Below are 22,887 nucleotides of genomic sequence, written 5' to 3' on the forward strand. Positions count from 1 at the left end.
GTATAGTCAAACGAGACTATACAGCAATGCGAATGAATGACATATAACTTCACACAGCAGTAGGGCTAAACCCCACAAACAACAGTGAGCAAAGATTCAAGGGCATATGTGCTGTAGGACTCCATTTAGATAAAGTACAGAAACAAGTACAGGCAAACATCTGTCTTGTTGTAAGGGTGGAGTGACTGTAAAAAGCATGAAGGAGCTTCTGAGATGCTGATACCTTCACCTGGATATTAAACTTTGTGCAAATTCATCAAGCTATATACTCACAACATGTGCAGTTCTTTTATATACTCTCTTTCAATAAAGGGTTTGTGTGTTTTTTAAAGAAACTCACTGAATTTTTCCATGAACCAAGTACTAAAATGAGCACATTACTTAATATAAATGGGCCCTATCTCCTCGGACCATCACACGTAGTGATGAACAAGGTGGGTGCTGGCATCAGCTTTGCAGATGAGGAAACTGAGGCTCAGAAAGGTGCGTTCTCCACCTAAGGACACACAGGAAGTGGCAGAGCTAAGATTCCAAAGAACAGCATGATTTTCCATGATGGGCCGTCTTGCCTTCTTCCATGTTACACACACATCCTCAAAACGATAGGTGCTGCTGGCTCCCCATTCCCGCCCTGCAGGGGAGCCCGTGTCTGGTCCTTTACCTGCTTTGACGCGGATGTCGGGACTCCGGATCTTGCCGGCAGCATTCTCCGCGGTGCAGAAGTAGTCATTGTCGTGGATAAAGCTATTGAAGGCGGAGGGGGAGAAGGGGTAGAGCTGCAGCGTCCCGTTGGCGTGGACGTGCCGGATGTGCGGCACGTCGTAGATGTCGTCCCCCGTGGCCAGGTACCATCGAAGGGCCGCACTGGGGGAGCCCGCGGCCGGGCAGGGCACCACCACCCCCACGGAGCTGGAGAAGGTCACCTGCTGCAAGGAGTCATTTACAAAGTAGAGGCTGGTGCCGACATCTTCAGGGCGGGCTGCAGGGGAGGGGAGAGGCTGGTTAGCACCTGCTAATGATACCCTCGTAGGCCCGGGAGGCTGCAACACCCACGCTCATTCATAAAACGTTCAAGCACCAGTCATTCAACAGCACTACTGAGCACTGACTGTACACCAGGCACTGGCAACGGTGAGGAAGAGACAGTTCCCACCCTGCATAAGCTTCCAGCCTAGCACAGGGATGGCAAAAGTTGAAACGTCTCGTCCTCCACGCCAAGCCGAGTCCACGGAGAGAGGCGGCCACCGCTCTGCTATGGTGAAGGGTCCCAAGCCATAATCCACGTCCCCGCACCCCAGCCGCCCATCAACACTTTAGGAGAGACACTGAAATTGCTTAGATAATGGGTATTTATTGAGTACCTATTACATCAGGGAGGGTCACACCCGGTCCCTTGGTTCACCTGTACAACACTGAGAGGAGACAGTACTGCCTCCTTTTTTATCGTTCCCTTTTGGAGGCTGAGCAAGTTATGTGATTTGCCTGAGATGACACAGCCAATAAGCTACAGGATTGAAATCTGAACACACTGCTCTAAAGAGGGTCTTAGCACACTTTCTGTCACACCACAGCCGAAAGGTAAAAGGTCAGAGACCGTGTTCTACGAGGAAGGGCTTCACGAAGCGGGATGCTGGCCTGGACGAGAAAAGACTGCAGAGACTTCTTCCCCTCTGGAGGTCGATTTGGAAAATGTGTTGCCCCAGAGGATGGGTTGCGGACTGGCGGCACCGTGGGTAGACCAATCCAAGCCTGGGGACTAGAGATACCCACCCCTGCAAGCCTAAAACCATCCCTGACACTGACCAACCATGGAATTCCCTTCCCCTCTCTGACCCTCTGCTCCTTCACTTGTAAAATGGAGGGAGGATACATGAGGCTGCAAAGACCCCGTGCATCTCTGACACGTTGCCATTGCAACACTCAGTCACACGGGCGAACATGCTCACGACCACAGCTACCTGACAACATCAAGGCCGCCTGACAAGGAGGACAGCCGTCTGCAACTCTCATCTCAGCCCAGGGCCTCAGTCTTGCCTGCCCTCGTGGGAAGCAGCCCTGAATGGTGGAATCAGGGCCTTCCCTCCCTACCAAGGAGCCTGCTCCCTTAAGAAGGGCCACCTCTGAACAAGTGGAAGCAAACCCAGAGGAAGAGGGGGCCTGGTCCCAGGTCTCCAGCTGGAAGCCACTCCCTCTCCCCCAGGAAGATCAAGGAGCAAACTAACCACTCTGCCGCTTGTTTAAAGATCGTTGCAGGGGACCCAACTTGACCTCAATTTCCACAACTTTATGGGGAGGGGAAGGGCCTGCGTCCGACCATATTAATATTCTCGGCTTAGCTCTGAGCCGAGCCTCCAGGGAGAATGTACCGGGCAGCTCATTGAGGAAGGCCATTAAGCCTCATTGGTCAGAGCAATTCACATCATCTCATAAAAAGCTGCGATGAAGCCATTAGCAGCAGTGCTGGAAAACACATCCATGGGCTCCTTGCTGGGGTGTCAGGGGCATCCTCTTAGCTGCAGATGCATTTGCCCTCCCTACCCGGCACTGTGTGCCCATAGCGGCTGCAGGGGGCAGAGGGGGGTGCCGGGGCACAGGGGGCAGCATAGCTTTCCCGTCCACGTCCTCACGCTGCCTCCCCGGTGACAGTGTCGGTGCTGGTGGTGGAGAAGTCTGCTCTGTGGAAGAGGGGACCCCGGTGGGGACCCTTGGAAGCCTGCCCAACTCACAGGGACCAGAGTATTCCCCAAGGTCATGAAATCATGTCATTCTGCAAGTAAGCAAACTGAGGCTTAGGAAGTTTCTCTTCGGATCCACACTCCCCAGGTTCCCAGGAGCCCGCTCAGCTTCTGAAAGACTTCTTTATTGACCTTCAGTCAACAATTATTCGTTAAGCATCTTCTACATGCCAGGCACTGTTGTAAGCACTTTACTCGTATGACTTTTTTTTTTTTTTTTTTTTTTTTTCAGTACGCGGGCCTCTCACTGTTGTGGCCTCTCCCGTCGCGGAGCACAGGCTCCGGACGCGCAGGCTCAGTGGCCATGGCTCACGGGCCCAGCCGCTCCGCGGCATGTGGGATCCTCCCAGACCGGGGCACGAACCCGTGTCCCCTGCATCGGCAGGCGGACTCCCAACCACTGCGCCACCAGGGAAGCCCTACTCGTATGACTTTTAATCCTCCCAACAACCCTGTGAGGGAGGTATTATTCTTATTCCAGTTCACAGATGAGGAAACTAACGCACTGAGCGATCAAAGAGACTTTCCCAAGACCACATGACCAGTAAGTGAGGGCTCTGGGACTCAGACTGAGGCAATCTGAGCCCGGAGTCTGATTTCTTAACCCTTAGATGATTGTAACCACTGCAATAATAAAGAGGGGGCTTATACCTCCCTCAAACAGCACCTGGCCTCCAACTTCCCTTTTCAGCTGGCCAAGAACAGGATGAATATATCCACACGCCTGTGCGCGCACGCACATGCACACCCCCTGGGAGGGGCCCGTGTCGGACTCAACATTTCAGACAATGCTTAGCCTGTGGGCGCAGGAACATCACTCTGGGGTTCTGGGTACTTCCTGAGACAACGTAGTTAATCAGACACCCTCACCGTGGCAGTTTTATGGATTTTGGACGCCAAAATCCATCAAGGAACAGAAAGAGGCATAATGTAGACATTATGCCTGACAAATGGACTTAGGAAGCTGAGAAAGATCCCTGACAGAGAGGAGCTCAGGAATTGTCTGATTCAAGGGGCAGCGTAAGAAAATATTTAAGGATCAGTATGAAGTAGCCCTCAGTGATGATAAGGCCAGCAGCAATACTACCAGCCAGGGGATATGGGGCTATATGTATGTGTATAGCTGATTCACTCTGTTATAAAGCAGAAACTAACACACCATTGTAAAGCAATTATACCCCAATAAAGATGTTTAAAAAAAAAACAACTACTGCTAGCCACCATGGATTTCATTAACTACAGGCCAGGCTGGGCGCTAGACCTGTTACAGGTGTTCTCTCACTTAATCTCATGACTCTCTAGGGGATGCTATTATTATCATCCCATTGTACAGATAAGGAAATCGAGGCTCTGAAAAGTTAACGAATTTACCCAAAGTAACCCAGAGTGAAAGTATTAGAGCTGGGCCAGAACCCAACTTTGCCTGCCTTCAGAGCCTGGGGGTGAAACTGCCCTTTTGTACGAACCACACTGAAGACAAAAGGAATCAAACCACAAAATCTTGGTTTTCCAGGCTGGGTATCCCTCCCCATCCTTTCTTACATCCCAAACCCACTCTCAATACACATTCCTGGTCTTCTCACCCGGCTGGAAATCCACCCCACCCTCCCTGCAGAGACAACCCCTGGGGATCAGGCTTCTCTCGGCTCCGGGCTCCGGGAAGGACTGTCAGCCACCGTAGCAGCAGCCTTCCTGCTCTCTGGGCCTCGGATCCTGCCAGAGACAAGGACACGGGCTTCTCAGCAACTGCAAATGGGTAGATGTAATTGATGAATTGACGGGGACCGTCCAGCCACCTGTCAGGGCTGAAGAAACAGCGGATTTATATAGCAAAAGGTGAGTAGCCTCATATTCCTCCCCCCCCCCAGTATGTGAGCTGCTGTCTTCTGGGTCTGGGGGAGCTGTGGAGGATTAGACACACCATTCATTTCAGCTTGTAGCTCTGACAGAGCACTGCCATTATGAAACATCACCCTCAGGTGTGAAACAATAGCATCTTGCACTTACTTCGGGCTCATATCTTACCATCACAAGGCACCTGTCAGCCTGGAATGCAGAAGCCTTTAAATAAATATTAATTCAGCCTCACCCCACCTGCCAAGAGAGAGGAATAAGCAAATCCATAAAGGGGAAACTGAGGCACGAATCTCCTGAAACCTTTGCCATGTGCTAAGATGAAGGTTGGCGCAGGGCACCAGTGAGTGGCTGCGGTAGCAATGGGTACGATCAGTCACCGGCCACGGAAGGGGTAGGAGCAGGGGTCTGGGGGCCTCACCCCCACCTCACGGAGTCTGGAGAGGCTTCAACGGTGGCAGCTTTCCCTCCTCAGCCTCCTGTTTGAACCTTCAGAGCAGTGACAAAGCCTCAGCCAGCTCTGAGGAGCACAGAAGCATGGGACAATAGTCAGACACCCGGGACAAGTCTGACAGTGCTACCTTCCCTCCTGGGGCTCATTCCTGACCTGCTGTGTGACCTCAGGCAACCCACTTAGCCTTTCTGAGCCTCAACGTCCTCATTCACAAAAGGGGGACCTTACCTGTCCCCCAGGGCTGCTAAGCAGGCAAAACAGAACGTGAAAGTACTTGGTTCCCCGAAATGAGGATGCAGGACTAGGAGGGATGGGATTGTTATTCGCATCCCAGTGATTCCCCGAGGGGACCAGGGAGGCGAAAGTTACTGCAAAGCGTGGTCAGGGTCCAGTCCCCCCAACCCTGCAGTCCTGCACCTGAGGGTGACTCCTGCACCCTTGAATGCTCTCCTCTCCCAGGTCCTTCCTGACCCGAGGCCAGGAAAGACTTGTTCCCTCAGGAGATCTTTACCCAGCACAAGCCACATGCCCAGCAGGCCCCCAGGTGTGGTGGAAAGCATCAAAGGCCGGGGAAAACGGTCCCCGCCATCCAGGAGCTTGCAAAGGAGATGGGGGCGGAAGAGGGTTAACCCACCGCCCAGGGTAGAGTTCGCAGAAGGGTTTACGCCCCTTTCTGTAATTTCTTTTTGGCTCTACACGTTCTCCCCTGGAGGCTTAGTGGCCTGGCTGATGGTACAGAGTTCTCAAAAGAAAGGAGACTAACCGATTGAGCGCCTACTGTGTGCTACAAGGGCATTGCCTCACATAATCCTCACTCAGAGGTCTGAGGTGGGCTCTGTGAGTCTCATTTTACAGGTGAGGTCAAAGAGGCTCATGCGGGGAGATTCTCCAAGATCGTACAGCCAGGAGGCCACCAGGCCAACAGTCAAAGTCTGCCTGGCTCCCAAGCCAGAGTTTTTTCCAACACAAAGCTGAAGAGTTCAAAGTTTGGGGCCTTATGAGGATTTTCTTTCATTTCTTCCCTGGAAGCCAGTCCAAATTTGGAAAGCAAATCTTTGCACAGGAAACTTCGACTTTCCCCTAAATCTCAGCCATCCCCCAGCTCTTCCTTCCCTCTGCAGACAGTACCAGGCAGACCTACAGACAGAAGGACAGGAGGGAGAAACTCTTCATAAATAAAGAGAGATCAGATCAACAGCAAAGCTTCTTCTGGTCAAAGGGGAAATGGATTTTTAATAGAAAATGGAAGTTATGGGCTTGGTTGTGATGTGACAGACACCCAGACTTAAACCCCTTTAATCTTCTCCGCCAGTTAACATGGAACACCACCCTGATGCCGTGTTTCATAAAACAGGCTCCAAATGGCTGGGAGATTAGAAGCGTAGAAATAGCACAGCAATATTTTTAAACCAGAAATCGCCCCCAGGCATTTGGGCTGCCCCAGGGTCACCCCTGAAACCTAAATATCCATCGCATCAACTTGTCCGTCTGCCCTGTGCTGTCTGGCCATCGGGATTAGTTTGGCGAAGGAAACTCAACACCCACGCAGTCGACACCCAGGGGCCCCCCACCCCACCTGCCCGGGTTGGGATGGAGGTGTCTGGCCAACTGAGGCTTCCACCCAGGTGCACTTTGAATTATCCCCATGTCATCATCTCCAATCATCGTGAATGACAACCTGAGGGGACCGAAATGTTGATGCCTCACCACCTCCACAGGGAGAAATGAGTCACTTCTCTCCCTTTACAATATTTAGTCTCATTCACTGGATCTTTCATCCAGGAGCATCTGCCAGTGCTGGAGTCCCTGCCACCTGCACCCGCCCGAGAGATGGGCAAGAGCCTGCAAGGGGTATCCAGCCCCGGGCATGGAGAGCGTGGCTGGATGGTAGCAGCGGGGACGAGGGGCGGGCAGGGCTCCCCTGCAGGCCTATGAGCTCCCCGTCTTGGTCACCACTCTGTCCCCTGGGCCTAGCATAGCACTAGGCACTTAGCACAGTGGTTAAATGCCCAGACTCTGGTGCCAGGCTCCCCAGGCTTGAATCCTTGCTCTGCCCCTTACAAGCAGGGTAACTGCAGGCAAGATTACCTCGCCTCTCTACACCTGGGTTTCCTCATCTATAAAATGGGGGTGACTGTATCTACTTCAAGGGTTGTTAGATTGGATGAGTTAATATGTATGACAGTTTCCGGTACATATAAGTGGTAGAGGTAACCACCTAAGTATTCATTGCTGTTGTTATAAATATTATCATGATAGCAGACAGGCAGGAAGTATATCCCACAACAAATACCTCTCACCAATGACGATCATGATGGCAACCTCAGACAGTAGTTTTCAAGCATTACTATGCATAAGAATCACCTGGAGACCTTGTTAAACATGCGCGCCCTTAGATAGCAGATTCACTGAGTCTGTCGTAGGGCCAGGGAACTCTGTTTCTGAGGCAGGTGGTCCTCTGTCTACACTCAGAGTAATGCTCTATAGGAAAAAGGTTTGCCATACCGGACTTCAATCCACTCTCCCAACAACAGACCATTCTCATGGGCTTGGCTGACAGAACCTCAGCACCTCATTAAGTAACTTAATTTGGTGATCGAGTTAATGAAAGAATAATGGTGTGATCAATAAACAGAGCATTGCCACAGCTACACGGCTCCCGGGCCACACACAGAGCTGTGGTTGTTTTAATGCAGATGTGAGGTTTCTCAGATTAATTTGCAAGGTTGATTACTCCGCTGCATCTCCACACAAAGGTTTTCATAAAAGAGATGTATTATTTGTCTTCACTCTGTTCTTATTCCATAGTTGGAAAAACCGGGTCCAGAGAGGATCAGCCAGTGGGGTCTCAGGTCAACCACCATGTCCATCCAAAACTCAGGTGAGGACCAGGGAGACGGGGTCTGGCCCCTCCCTCAGAAAACCCCGTTATGGTGTGTTCACACCTTGGAGACAATCGGAGTCTAGATTCTGAGGAGGGGAAGGGCCGGTCTCCCCAGACAGCATCTGAGCATTTACAGGCAACCAGAACTGGTTGTGCAGCTGGACCAAGTCCCAGACCTTCTGTCCCCAAACCCGGCACACTTGCTTTACCTCTACACTCACCATCATCATGGCCACGATTTCTTTTCAGCACTAATTGTGTGCCAGGCCCTGTGAGAAGCCCTTTCCTTCCATTACTGTGCATTTAATCCTTATGAGCACCCTCTAACGTAGCTACTGCCCAAGACCCCATTTTACAGATAAGAAAACAGGACCTTCAAGAGATCGAGTAATTTCCTAGGCGGCACAGCCAGGGCTGACAGAGCAGCATTTGAAACCCAGGCCTCCCTTACTCCGGCTGTGTCTCTCAACGGGAGCGCTACATGCTACTCTCAGAGTGTCTCCAAGCTGTGTTCATCCTATAAGGTGGGTTTCTGATGAAAGAGAGCCATTTGGGGAATGACAATTCTGAATTCTTTGGGACCGCCCCAGGCATCAGACATTTCATCCCTAATCATCCTTCCCTGCCCTCCACTATATCCTCCTTACTCTAGGGACTAAAATAACCAAAAAGTATCACCCCAGTTGCCAAACAGCCCTAAGGAAACAGTACCACCCCAATGAGAAGCACCGCTCCAGTGCGCAAGTGGTTACCTCTGTCCATCAGAAACGGGTTTTTTTTTTTCTTTTTTCTTAAGATTCTTAGCACATAGTTCCTGTAACCAGCAACCTCTGAGATCCAGTAAAGATCAGTCATCCTTCAACCTACAAGGCCCCCTCACCATCAGCTCCAGAAGTTATGAGCAACAGCTGACAGTCAAACAGACTCTTTAATCTTCCAGCCCCTTCTAGACAGGGCCTGTCAAAGGAACGCCCCTTATGGCCAGAAAGGTCTTTCCTGGGAGTCGGCTCAGACAGCACAGTTGTCCCCAGAGATTCCTAGATTTAGACTGTTCACACTGGAGGGACTTAAGAGATTATTTTGTTCTATCTCCTCCATTTACAGATGGGGAGAGTGAGGCCTGGAGAGTCACTTGCCCCAGGTGCACAGCTGGCCAGCATCCTGGCTGGGACCAGACCCCCGTCTCCACCGCTCTTGCAACTCTGGCCGCTCCACTTTCAGATCCCAGCAACCCAGGCACGGAGGGCATCGTGGAGAAAGGGAATGATGTCGTAGGAGGGAGCGTTAGAGGGACCAGGGCTGCTGGCTGCTCAGAGGAGAGGGCTCAGGTGGGCAGTTCATCTGTCTACAAGTAGTCAAAGTGTCATCAGGTAGAAGAGGGTTTCACCTGGATTTATGTGGCCTAAAAGGTAGGAGCAGAGCCAGTGAGTAGAAGGTACAGGACCAAGAAAGTGGCTGACTGTAAGGGTGAGAGCTGTAATAGCTCTCTGGCCAGGAATGGCCTCCTTGAAAGGAAGGAGTTTCCAGTGGCGGGAAGTGCTGGAGCAGAGGAAGAACAACGCTGGTGGGACAGTGCAGAGGGGATCAGACAGCTGATTAGGGGACGGATTCCATGTCCCTGAAGGTGCCTTCCAACCTGGAAGATTGTGACCCATGGCTGTCACACCCCCAGAGCAGGTCCCCCACTCACCTTCTCCCCCATGGCTCTGGGAGGCCACCCTAGATACAGGGTGTCCATGACCCTGAGTCAGCTGGGTTCTCAGGGCCTGGATTCCAGTAATCACTGTGACCTCAAACAAGGTGACCCAAGGTGGGACCCTGTGCCTACTCCCCTTCCCACAAAAAAACTGTGGAGTCCCAGCAGGGAGAACACCCTCAGGGGCGTGTCCAGAGGATTATGGACTAAACAGTACATCTAAGGACCTGGGGAGGGAGCAGAGGTAAGCTCCTCCCACTGCCCCCAGGCACTGGGGCCACAGGGAATCCGCCAAGTCTAGTCCATGAAGACGCTGGCAGCCTGGCTTTGTCTCATCAGCTGTTCCCCATGTTGATGAAAAGCAAAGGCTAGGAAAATTCTCCATATGTGTGAGGCCCAGGGAGGGGGAGACAGCCACACACAGCTGTGAGACCTTCGTTGTTCCTGTATCATGAGATGACAGTAATTATACCTCATTTCAGCAGAGCATTTATAAGGCTAAAACTGATTTGCTGTGGCTTTTACATGTGTGTGTTTATATGTTGCCCTCTTCAGTTTACAAAGCATTGTCACACGCTATACCATTGTATGGCCTTCACCCTTTTTGTGCATATGCAATAGCAGTCGCTCTGGGGGACAGCCAGGACTGGGGTTATTTTGCCCATTTTGCAGATTGGGAAATAGAGGCACATGAACTATTAGGTAACGTGCCTATATTAGACAGCTGAGCTTTGTTTTCTAGGTCTATGGACAATGCTTCTTCACACACACACACACACACACACACACACACACGGAGTTTAATGGAGATGCAACTTGCCTTTGAATAACTGTTCTTAATGAAGACGGTGACCTTGGAAACTGTCAGTGCAAACAGCGTGTAGAGCAAGGGCATGGGGAAGTGGGGCAGGGGGTGGCTGAATGGATGAGGGGATGGCAGGGGTGGTGCCCAAGGCTAATGCTATTCATGCGAAAGCAGCACAGGACAAACAGCTGTTAAACAGGGCACACAGGCTGCTGTGCCACAGCCCCGCACCCCGCCACTCATGGGACCCACAGGCCACAACCTGCCATGAGCAGCAACTGACCTCTGGGTCGTATGCTGCTTCCCTGGGTCATATGGCTGACCGGGTTATGGAGGGAGGAGTGGTCCAGGGATCCCCAAGGTCAGGGGCTGTCAAGGGTGTTCTCTATACATGAAACTACCTGAAAAACAGCAAAGTTCATCCTAGCAGGGAAAGACAGAAATCCATCCAGTTACAAGGTATGGGGGCTCACCCTGTGCAGCCCACGTACATAGGTTTATGGCATTAAATCAGTTCTTACTGTGTCCAGTCATGGTAGAGCTTTATCAACCAACCCCAGCCTTCCTTTGGTAGGTATGAGGCTGGCCTTTGCCTCACCCTCAAATCCAAATCTGGAGCCAACCTGTGCCCTCACCTTTTCTACAACTGCCACCAGCTGTGGCTGGGGAAAGGGAGTGTGCTGGGTCCTCCCACCCCGCCCCACCCCAGGGCCACCCAGGTGGCTGCATGGCCTCAGCTATCTGGCTGAGGATGGGTCCTGCAGGCTACCCAGCTGATAGGTGATGGAAGGAAGCTGTGACGTCCCCTGCCCTGGCCACCATTCAGCCTCTCTCACTGCTACAAAGTCTGAGTCCGTTGGCTTGGCCAAAACTGTGGCTCCTTAGTACCACCATTCGGGACAGAAGCAGATGCTCTGCTTTGCGGGGGAAGGGGGTTGAAGCTGGGAGTAGTGCAGAAAAAAGAAGAGGTCTAAGGTTTATTGAAAACGAGTTATATTCTAGGTACTTCATATGCATTAGCTCCTTTAATCCCATTTCATAGCTGGAGAAAGGGAGGTTCAGAGAGGACCAAGGTCACATACTAAGTGCAGAGCCAGGATGCAAATGAAGGGTTTGCCTTGACTCCGAATATCCACTGCACCATCGAATTGCAATCTTTTTTATTTTTCTTCACAATTCTAGTATATAAAATGCTCTGGTTGGAAGAACTGGGGGAGGAGGGCTTGAAGCTCTGCCCACTGGCCCTCTCCCTCTCTCCCTCCAGCCATCCCCCGAGGCTCTACCCAACACCTTAGGGTTCCACCCCCACCTCCTTCAGAAACCTCTGTGGGCTCTGGTGGACCAGGGCTCTCCCAGATCATTAGATGTGCAGAAAAACACTCTGGGAGGCCTTGGAGCTGCACCTGCCAGGGTGGGATTTGCCCAGGGCCCTGGAAATGCAGACAGAATCATTCCCGAAGCCACGCCCCCCACTGTGGGCATCCCAGCTGGCTCTCTGGGAAGCAGCACTCCAGCTGCCCTGAACTGTGTGCTCTTCAAGCATTACTCCCAACTCTTTATACACCCATCGTCTGACCACAGTGCCTGCCTTTCACCGCGCCCCCACCACTGCATGTGACAGAAGGCGTCTTAACAATGGTAGAAGCAGCCGCTGGGGGCTCTTCCCCTCAGAGGCCACAACCCCCTCCCAAGCTGGACACCGACAAACCAGCGGGGTGAAAGAGCATTTTGCCTCACTTGATACCCTCTTCCCATCAGTTGCTGCTTCTCCACCCACTGACCACAGCCCTAAGCATCCTCCATTCTGGGGGTGCACTCACCAGAAAACAAATGTTGGCCCTGGACCCCCAGAGCAGGTGTGCCCCTCTCTTCTTCCTGCAGTACAAGAGGCACAACCCACACCCAAAGTTTGGTCTGCCTTCGGGTGTCTCTGCCACCGGTCACCCATCCCACCCCAGTTGCAAGCTCGGGGGCTGCCTTGCCAGAAGAAAAACTCAGTGCTGAGCCCCTGTAGGCCTAGAACTCAGAGGCAAGAGAGAAGCACCACCCAAAACATCATCCTTCTCCCCACTCTTGCCCCACCCCCATTCCACAGAAGGAAAAGCCACTGCCTGGCTGCAACTGAGGCTGAGATCAAGATGCGGCTACTCAGAGGGTGAGGAGGCTCTTGGCCTGGCTAGGTGAGCATGCAAATCTGTATGCAAATTATATGCAAATCCAGGGCCTGCCCTTGGGTTCCTGGCACCCTGTCATGTCTGCTGCCTGTGGCTCACCCCATTCGTGCACCTGGGTGCTGGTTAGAATCTACTGAGCTAGGGGCTGAGAAAGCACTTCGGAAGCTGGGGGCGTTTCCTTTTGACTGTTTCCAATGCCCCCAAGAAACACCTCCTCCAGGATCACGTGGGAGGGAAGAATCTCCCAGCTTGGTACCCATACCCCCCAAAAAAGCTCTCTGAACATCCACCCTCCCTTCAACTCATCCACAAATAAAATCGTCCTTCACCAAGCTGAGCAGGGGACCAAGCAAGTCACAAGGGTGGAATTCCTGAAGACCCGGAGAAGGTAAGGGGGACTGGAGGTCTGCACCCCTCTGACAAAAGCCAACAGCCCATGAGGTGCCCTGTGCAGACAACCACCCTGTGCCCGGGGAGGGGGTGCGCAAGCATCGCTGGGCCAACCCCACCCTCCACCCCTGCCATTTGCTTGCCCACCTTCTCTCGATTCTTCAATCTGAGAAAAATAAGCCTATTCAGCCAGTGTACTGGGATCTGCTCAACTTACGCGCTGCCTTTGGGTCAACTGCTTACTTGCTTTTTGTTTCTAATTGAGCTCCCCAGTCTGCTGCAGAAATATATTCAAGGCAGCTGACTTTGATGCCCAGAAATACGAAGCATCTGAAAGGTTTGTCGGGCATCAAGGCAATCCCATTCTCCCCCATGTTATCCTAGCACCCAGGGCCTCTCTGCCTACCTACCCGCTCCCCAACGTTCACTGGTCTTTCACCTCCTTCCCCTAAGTTGTGTTTGCCATTTCGAGATTTAAAAAGCACATTCACTGAGTGCCCACCCCCCTTTTAATTAGACTCTGAACAGAGTGTTAGAGATTTTCTTAATGGCTTGTCGAAGGCTTTTAGTTTGGTCTTCTCTGGAGAGAAGAACCATGAGTCCCCATCCGAGAGGTTGGGGGGGCAATGAAAAAATCAATGCACCCCATTATTTTGGCTTTTAGAAAACAGGAATTTTAGTGCCGGGGAAGCTTGCTCTTTTACACAGTAAAAATGCAATTGCAGGCAACACAGATGCTGGCACGCTGGATGGAACAAGGGAGAGAGCCTCGCTGGGGTTCCTCTGGCTGCCCGAACCTGGATTTGTTTTGGCAATAATAAGGCAGTTATTGAAGACTCGACAACCGATTATTAAAACACCTTCCCAGTTTAGTTCTGGAGAATCAGTCTGAGCTCAGGCTTCATCAAAAAAAAAAAGGTATTTCGAGAGGAATGGAAAGAACAGACGCTTAAAACACATTCAATAACTGCTTAATTCCATCCAGAGGACGCTCCATCTCATCTTGTTTTCTCCTCCCTCTCTCTCTGCCTCCTCCCCCTCCTCACAGATGGACGTACAAATTATTGCAAGAGGATATTGTTTTCTGTAACAGCCTCCAACATTCACATTTACATTTTCCTTGGTGCCGCGGGGGTGACAGGCAACGGGAGAGAAAAATACACCAAACCCCATCTTCGCCGCTCTCACCACATCAACATCCTCCCCCAGCCGCCTCCGCCGCCACCACGCCACCCCAAGCAGAACAGGCCCCGGGGACCAGCCTGGCACCTAAGACCCAATTAAGGCACGAAGGAAAAGAAAGGCCTGTCTGGCAAGTCGCCCTGGCGCCCAGCGCAGATGCTGGAGCCTCTGAATGGCAGGGGCGCGGGAGCTCTGCAGACCCAAAGGCCACTTAGGTGCCGCCTCACCTGGCACCTCCAGCCTCCCGCAGGCCCAAGGCCAGAGCTACTGGCTTCTCCTGTTGGAGAGGACTTTGCCCCTCGGGCCGTCCTGCCGCCTTCTGGGCCCTTCTCCAACCCCATCCCCATCTGCCCCTTCCCTATCAAATAGCTTGGGCTTCATTTATTAATGGCCGGCTTCTGGAAGGGGGAGGGGAGAGTCCATCAGGTATTTGCTAGGGGGCCTCGACTCCCGGGGAATGGGCTGCTCTGGAAGAGGTCTCCGGAAAGGGGGTGGGAGGTGTGTGTGGACAAGGCTGGGCAAGAGTGTGGGAGCAGCTCCAGCCTGTGCTTCCTCGCCCGACAAAATGGAAAGGGGTGGCGGGTGGAGAGGGAACTAGCCAGAGAGAAAGCTGCCTCTCCTCACCTTATGTATTTTTAATATTAATGTAATTAAAGCTGCGAGCCGAGCCAGCCTGCGGGGCGGAGGGAAGCAGGAAGAGCCTGGGGAGAGGGAGACTGCGGGTGGGGGGGCCCGGGGGAACAGGAGGCAGGCTGCTTGCTCCGCGGACGGACGGGGTATAAGAGGGTGCTGGCGGGGTCAAGGGGTTAATCAACCTAGACCAGCCTTGGTGTGTCACCCCGTGGACCCCGCTGGGTCAGAGAAACTCAACTACTTTGTCCACGATTCAGGGGCCAGCCCTCGCCCCGCACCTCAGCAGCATCTTGGCCTTCAGTCTGGCTTTGACCGGGCGGTACTTACAAATAAAATAGGGTCACCCTCCTCCCCCAAAGCCACGAGATACTGCAGTCAGCTCCGGCAGGTTGCAGACTCCAGACCCCTGGGGCGTCGGCAAGGAATGACCGGACCCGTCCGGGAGCGCCAACCCTCTGCTGGGTTGCCCTTCCCCCATCGCCTAGGGGTCAAGAGTTGCAGCTGGGCCAGGGCACCCGCCTGGGCAAAGGGGGTTGAGGCCGTCCCCCAGGGCGCGAAGGAGAAAAGTTAGAGGGCTGCACAGGTAAAGCTGAGCTCGTAAGAGCGTGTGTGCTTCTCAGCGCAAGGGCGCCGAGTTCGGCCGCCTCATCTCCCGCCATCTGTGCGCCCGGGGGCACGTCCTCTGCGATCGCCTGGAAGCCCGACAGCCGGGGACTGCCTGATCCCGACTCGGTGCCCAGGTGATTCTGGTTGGAAATGTCTGACGGCTTCCAACCCCCCAATCCCGGCTACCTCGAGGATCAGGTGCGCAGCGCTCCAGCAGCAGGTCTGGACATGCCGGACACCTGGACCCACCCTTAGCAACGCCTTCTCTCCGCGGAAAGCGACACGCGCCCCCCCACAACCCAAGATTCGTCCCCATGTCCGCTGACCAGGAGCCGAAGCGCAGACTCCCGCACCTTGGGGCGCGCTGCCTGAGGTGGCCAGGCGGAGCAGCCAAGCCGGGGCTAGTGCCCGGGGCAGTGGGGCTGGACGAAGGCGACCTCTAGGTTTGGAGAACAAACTTGCTATTATAGGGAGCCCAGGTCTCGGCACCCCCGGCTCTCCCCGCCCTGCATCCAGCCAGGGCGCGGATAAGCGCGGTGCGGTGCGATGCAGGGGGTCCGGGGCGGCGGAGGGGCGCGCGGTGGCAGAGAGGGAGTAAGCCGCGGCCCGGTTCCGCCAGCACTCCCAGGTGAACAGTCACGGCCTAAGGAACCCTCGACTCGGAGGGCACCCCGGGGTCCCAGCGCCACCCAGCCGCAGGCAGCGGGCAAGGGGCTGGGGGAAGGGTCCAGGCAGAACGGCGGCCCGGCAACGAGCGGGGAGATGAGGGGCTGTCTCACCACCTCCCCGCCGGGCGCGCCCCAAAAAGGCAGGCGCGGGTAGCTGGCGGGGCGGTCCAGGGCGGACTCTTACCTGGCCGCTCCCCGGGTGCCTGCCCCTCACCCGCTGCGCCCCATCCGCGGCCCCGCGCCGGGGTCCGTCCCCCCACCCCGGGCACCTGGAGCCCGCCGGGCACTCCGCCTCGCCGCCAGCCTCGCGCACCGCGGCCCCGCCGCCTCCGCCGCCCTGCCGCCCGCGCGGGTCTCACCTTTGTGTAAAGAGTCCAGGAGCAGGAGGAAAGTTACCAGCCACATGCCATAAAGAGGCCCTATTCTCCGGGGAGGTGGTCCTGTGGCCGGCCGTGCGGCAGCGCCTCTCCCCCGCTCAGCGCGCTCCCAGCCGCCCGCACTCCGCGCCCCGCTCTCTCTGCTCCTCAGCCCAGCGCTCGGCGGCGGCGGCGGCGGCGGCGGCGGCTCCTCCCTCCTCGGCTCCCTGGCTCCTGTCATCCGCGGGGCTGGGCTAGGAGCCGCTCTCCCCGCCCCCCTGCACCCCCCCCCCCGCGGCACCCCGGCCGGGGAGCGCCGCGCGAGCCCCGAGCCCACACGGCCCCCAGCCCCACAAGCCCAGGCACAGGGGCGGCGGGGGCCCGGACCGTACGGGCCGGACCAGTTTTCGCCGTCTGAGAGGCGAGGGGTCCCCGCCACCCACCCGCTCCGAGCCTGCGGTCGCACACAGGCGTGTGTCATACATGTGCCAAGAGACCGCCCTGCTCGGGCCAAGGGCGCCCCGTGTCTCCTGGCCCAGTCACCTGGGGCCAAGGCAGCCTGCCTCTTTCCGACTCAGTTTACCCCCTGGGATGGGGGAGCATGGATGCTGGGAGTAAAAGCCAGACTGAGACCCTTTGGTGCCGGCCCGGGTTACTCCCCACCTCCAAGCTGAAAGCTGCCTGCCCTTCCAAGCCCCAGTTGCCTGTGCGAGCCTGCCTCGTGGGAAGCCCCGCTGAAGCCCGCCACCCCACCACTCTGCGGGAATTTTCCTCACACTGGGCACACTGTGATTACTCAGACATTATTGTCAATAAATAGTTTAATGTCAGCTGAATCTCGTGTATCTTCCTCCTTCATCCTCATCTGTCCCCCCCTACCCCACAGCTTTGTCACTAAGCAGAAATTGGTTTATTCCTTATGTCAATCTGCATAAAGTCGTCATAGAATTGAATAGGGCTGGAGTGAGGTATCTTCTCAGTTACAAAATGAATGTTGAGCACCTGCTGTGTGCCGGGCAGCAGGTTAGGCACGGGGGCCCAAGGCATTTACTCTTTAAAATATGTTAAAATATACATGATATAAAATGTACCATTTTAACTGTATTTAAGTGCACTCTTCAGTGGCATTTAGTACAACATTCTCAGTGTTGTGTAACCATCACCACTACCCATTTCCAGAACTTTTCATCATCCAAACAGAAACTCTGTACCCATTAAACAATAACTCCCTATTCCCCAGCTCCTGCTAACCACTAATTTACTTTTCTGTCTCTAAATTTGCCTCTTTTGGGTACTTCCCTTAAGTGGAATCATACTATATTTGTCCTTTTGTGTCTGGCCTCTTTCACTTAGCATAACGTCTTCAACGTTCCTCCATGTTGTCACATGTCAGAATTGTATTCCTTTTCATAGCTGAGTAACACCCATTGTATGTACAGACCACATTTTGTTTATTCATTTGTCAGCGGACACTTGGGTTGCTTCCACCTTTTGGTGATTGTGAATAATGCTGCCATGAACATGGGTGTACAAGTATGTCTTCGAGACCCTGCTTTCAACTCTCTGGGGAGTGGTAATTGCTGGATCATATGGTAATTCTATTTTTAACTTTTTGAGGAACTGCCAGGTGCATTTACTTTTTTTGTATAGTACTTTCAGAGTTTAAAGGGCTCTCACCTGCAATTGCTCCGTGTAATCCTCACAATATCCTTTGAAGCTTTATCACTCCCCATTAAAACAGGTGAGAAAAGTGAGGCTTCGCTTGTTCAAGGTCACCCAGTTTGTATCACAAACAAGACCGGAACCCAGGTCTCCAGACTCCAGGGCGGCACTGCTTGCTCTGCACGGTGCTGCCTGCCCTCGTGGCCCAGCTGCGTGATGTGAAGTCACCACTCCAAAGTGGATGCTTTTTCACTAGGTGTTCTGCCCTCTGTGAACACAGGCTCAGAACAGAGACATGGGGGAGACTGCAACAGGTGTTTGAGATGACCCAGCCCAGCCCTCCTCTTTACAGATGAGGAAGATGAGGCCCTGAGCAGGGAGGCGATGGACCTGCCTGGGGTCAGGCAGGCAGCGACAGAGCCCAGCCGCCTCCAGTCTTCTGGCTGATAGCTTCCCTCACCACCGCCAGCCTACTGGGCTCATTCTTCCGTCCTGTTCCTCCCCTTCTAAAGGAGATGGTTGCTGAGAGGAATCCAGTTATTTTAAACTAAGCCTATTGACCCAGGGCACCTGGTCAGGCCATGCCTAAAATAAGCTGCTAAGTCAGACAGGATGAAAGGGGCTGCTGTCTGTTGGGAGGAGACGGGCCCTGAATGCGCCTGGGGGTGTCAGCACAGCTGCTTGAGCCCCACATGCTGGAAGGAGAGAGGGGGACCCTCCGCTCTCCATTTACCTGAAGTACCTCCTCTATCCTAAGTGTCCCTTTTATGCTGGTTACACCTGAGGGCCTTTCAGGGACCACAACACTGTGCGTAGAGAGTCAGGTGTTACCCGAAGGGTGAGGTCATTCACTGTCTCCTGAAGAGGCCGAGTGGATGTGGGGAGCAGGGGTGGGCAGGTGAGGCGGGCAGACTCGGGACTCTCTAGCACAAGGAGACTCTCTGTATATAATGTCATGGTTAAGAGCACGACTTCAGAGCCAGAGATTAGATCTCAGCCCAACTCTGCCGTTTACTAGCTGTGCAGTCTTGGGGAATTAATGTGTGCCGACCCCCGTTCCCTCGCCTGTAAAGTGGGGACAGCCACAGCATCTGCCTCGGAGACCTGTTGTGAGGATTAAATAAGACAAGCCCCGCGGCTAGCACGCAGTAAGCACAGTAAATGTATATATCACTAATGTTATTGGCTTTTGCTCAGAGGACCTTGAACTATAGGGGGTGGGGGAGGGAATAGCTCAATGGGAGGGGACGTTGGGATGACATCCTGCAGTCCCTATGGCAACAAGGCCAGAATTCAGGAGTTGGGAATCCAGGAAGAGGCCCCAGAAACATGGAAAAAAGGTGTGCTTGAGGCTGGAAGGGCATAGAGTGACTGTCAGCAAGGAAAGGACCTGAAAACAGACAGTCCATATGCTTTTTGTATTTTCCATTTCCTAGGTTTTGTTCCTGCTTAGTATTTAGGAAAATATCTTTGCAAGTGACAGTCTGGCTCAGATGTGTTCCGAAGTCCCGTCTTAACTGGAGTTGTACTTGGGGAGCTATGGCAGAGTCAGCAACAAGCACAGCAAGGGAACTCCAGGGAAGAGAGTGGGATGCTTGTTTCACCCACGCCCACGCCAAACCCTGATGCTCTCCTCCCACGGCTGACATTTTGGAGGGGCTAATTTTTTATTTTGATAAAAGGGACAATTCCTTCAAAGTCCCAACTTGGATGGAAGCCCTCACACCCACACACAAATATATGCACACCAATGTGAGAACAAACACAGTTGCCCAGGCAAACATCCATGTGTACAGGTAAACATAAATACTTAATGACAGGCACACCTGTGCTCAGATGCAATTTGAATACAATCCAAAAATCCTGCATTGACACCTTTGCATATGCCCTAATACACTTGTTTAAAGCCTCAAATTTGTGGGACTCATTTCCAGCAGGGACACACCGCTCATTTAAAAAGCGATTAATTAATTTCAATAATTTGTTACATCAGAATGCTGGGTGATGATGTAGCTGGCGTGTGTGTGTTTTACCAATGCCAGTTGAAGCGGCTATACGAAGACACTGGAAGGTGAACCCTTTCCAATTCAGGTTAATCATGGATATTTGGGGGGTATTATTTTGCCATGTTACATTAGGACTAGAGCCATCATGAGAAACAACAGATGTTTTCATTGTTTAACTCAAACAACAGCTTACATATTTTGGATAATTTTCTTCAAAAACAAAGGCATATAATTATTTTAGCAAAGGCTTCTTATTGCTCTGAAATGCTGTAACAACTTCAGCATAAATATGGTTTTCATAAAAGGAATCGATACTGAACCAGGTCAATGGTAAAAACTTGACATTTGGGGTTATATAGCTAATTTGGGATTGACGTTTTGAGTACTAATTCATTGATGGGAGGAGAAAAAAATAAGGGTTTCCCCACCTTTTTTTCCAATTTGTAATTGATTTTAATGTTATATGAACAGTCCCGGACTACGATTCAGAAATCCTCGGTTCTCGTCTCATTTTTGCCACCTTAGCCAGCTGTGGGATCTTGGACAAGTCACTTTATCTTTCTGGGCCTCAGTTTCCTCACCTATGCACATTCTCTAATGCAGGCAAAGAGACAGAAATACGTATTTTCATGCACTGATACTCAGAAGCAAACAAAAAACGCACAAAATAAACAGTTTTTGCTCCAAATGCATGCACGTCTATCTAAAATACTTCCGTCTTCTTGAGATGAGGTGAATCATTGCAATTAATAGGCTATGGTGCCTATATAAAAAGGTAGCACATGTCATTAAATTACCCGGGCATTCCTTAAACCAAAACTCTATATGCTTAGCTCCGAGGATGTCTAGGTACATTTTGCCACTTACCCTCTCAACATTTTGGATTCTAGTATCATGGTCCTAAGCTCACGGAACAAAGGGCCTCAATCCCTGAGGCTCCTCCCCTACAGATGGCGTCTCTGGGGTTCCATGGCCCTTGTTCAAGCCACCGTCTCAGGAGGGTTGGTCAGGGGCTGCAGAAGCCCCCTCAATAATCATGGCCTCTCTTCCGCAGTCCCCTCTCTGCTCCCAACTCTGAAACTGGCTGAGAAGCCAACCCAGAGAGGTTCCATGAAGCTGGAATTCCGCGCAGCTGAAGCTCATTGCCAGGTCTCTCTCAGGGGTGGCGGCGGGGGAGGTGGGCGGAATCTAAACTAAGAGAGAAAGAAAATCAGGAAAATTCCATAAGTGGGAGCTCACTTTGCTGGCTTCCTGGGTTATCCTGCAGTTCTTCTGACCCACGAGGCACTCACAAATGTGTTCATCACATTGTATTGAAGCATCTTCTCTCCTGGAAAGCCTGGATGCTATGTTTTTCACTCCTTTCTCAAGTACCCAGTGCCCCTTCTCTACCTGCGTAAGCCTCCTTGTGCAGCAAGGCCTGGTCAGGCACCCCAGCTTTCCCGGACCAGCATGGACCAGCCCCCCTCTGGTCTCTACCTGCCGCAGACATCTTCTTGGCCCGTGGCGCTCATCCCTTCATCCTGCATTGTGGCTGCTTATGCATACATCTGACTTGCCTCCTCTTCCAAACGCTAGGTTCCAAGCCCTTTCGGTTTGTACCTGCGGAGCCTAGCCTGATGCCTCCTCACACAAGGGGGCGCTCAGGGCCAATTTAATGACCAATCAGCTCATTCTTACAGGGTTGCAAATACCCGATTACAGCTTCACAGGTCATGCCTTCCAGAGGCACGTGTTTTAACTGGAACCAAAGCCTTAAGTTTCACCCTTCTCATATGAGAGTTTCTGGCCTGGAAGCGTGAGGCCCGGAGCTGCAGGAACACTGACCCTAAAGCTGGAGTCTCCGCAGATGCCCGCTCAGCCGGCGTCACCATCATCTTCCTCAGGACTTTGGGGATCCAAAGGCTTCACATTTTCTTTCATTTCAGATCCTCGTCCGAAACAGAAAGATCAGGCCAGAGGTGTTTTGTTCATTGTACAGATGAAGAAACTGAAACTCTTAGAGGTCTGTGATGTGCCCAGAGGCAGATCTACCACGAAACTAAGACAACTTATGCTCCAGGGTCCTGTAGGGCCCCAGTCATAAGTTCACATAGTCAGATGGTGTTGGTAATTTGGTAGAATACCACAGTTGATCTGCAATCATGGCTTCTCTTCTTTTCTACTCTGATGTGCATTTGGGGTCTGATGTGCATTTGGATCTGACTCAGGATCCCCCAAATGAGTGAGTGATGGATCCATTCGATTTGGGATCGGTGAGATATATTTATGCGTAGAGAATGGTTAGCGCTACTGTGTAGCCATCCCAATGTAGGGAATGGCTGCAGGAATGCGACCACCCATCGGGCCAATTCACTTGGCTTTGTGACACGAAATCGCAGGGCCCAAGTTGTATCACAGCATGATTATGGCCTGAGGTGCCTGCACTAGAGATGTGTGTCTTGGAAGAGAAACCAGGTTGGAGATGTCTGGAGCCAGGAGCTGGTGTGTAAAATTGTGAGCAGAAGAAATGTTAAAAAAAAAATTTTTAAGGCATTATAGAGGTGTGTCAGGCAGTGAGTTCACACAGATATTGTTATTTGGCCAGATTGTGTGATATCTGTGGTATTTGTCCGTTTTTACAGAATTTGTGGCAATTTCATTTTAGCATCCTATATATTCACCTTTGTACCTCATTTTGTGTTTATAGCTGTGGGGTGTTTTCCTTAAGGAGGTCCCTTCGAATGGTCTAAGCTTCAGGTCCTACAAAACCTGTGTCCGTCCCAGGGACTTGCTCTGGGTC

General features: G+C 52.6%; 1 protein-coding gene across 1 annotated transcript in view; it reads right to left on the minus strand.

Annotated features, from left to right (window-relative positions):
* Positions 1-16,680, minus strand: part of DSCAML1 (DS cell adhesion molecule like 1) — a 342,760-nt gene extending 326,080 nt beyond the window's left edge. The window contains exons 1-2 of the mRNA XM_004273352.4: positions 16,441-16,680; positions 662-979 (exon numbers count right to left, since the gene is read on the minus strand). Coding sequence (XP_004273400.3) covers positions 662-979; positions 16,441-16,678 — 556 coding nt within the window. The 5' untranslated portion in view covers positions 16,679-16,680. The remainder of the gene's footprint in view (positions 1-661; positions 980-16,440) is intronic.
* Between the last annotated feature and the right edge of the window lie 6,207 nt (positions 16,681-22,887).

The sequence above is a fragment of the Orcinus orca genome, chromosome 8 (genome assembly GCF_937001465.1).
Source record: "Orcinus orca chromosome 8, mOrcOrc1.1, whole genome shotgun sequence".
Lineage (NCBI taxonomy): Eukaryota > Metazoa > Chordata > Mammalia > Artiodactyla > Delphinidae > Orcinus > Orcinus orca.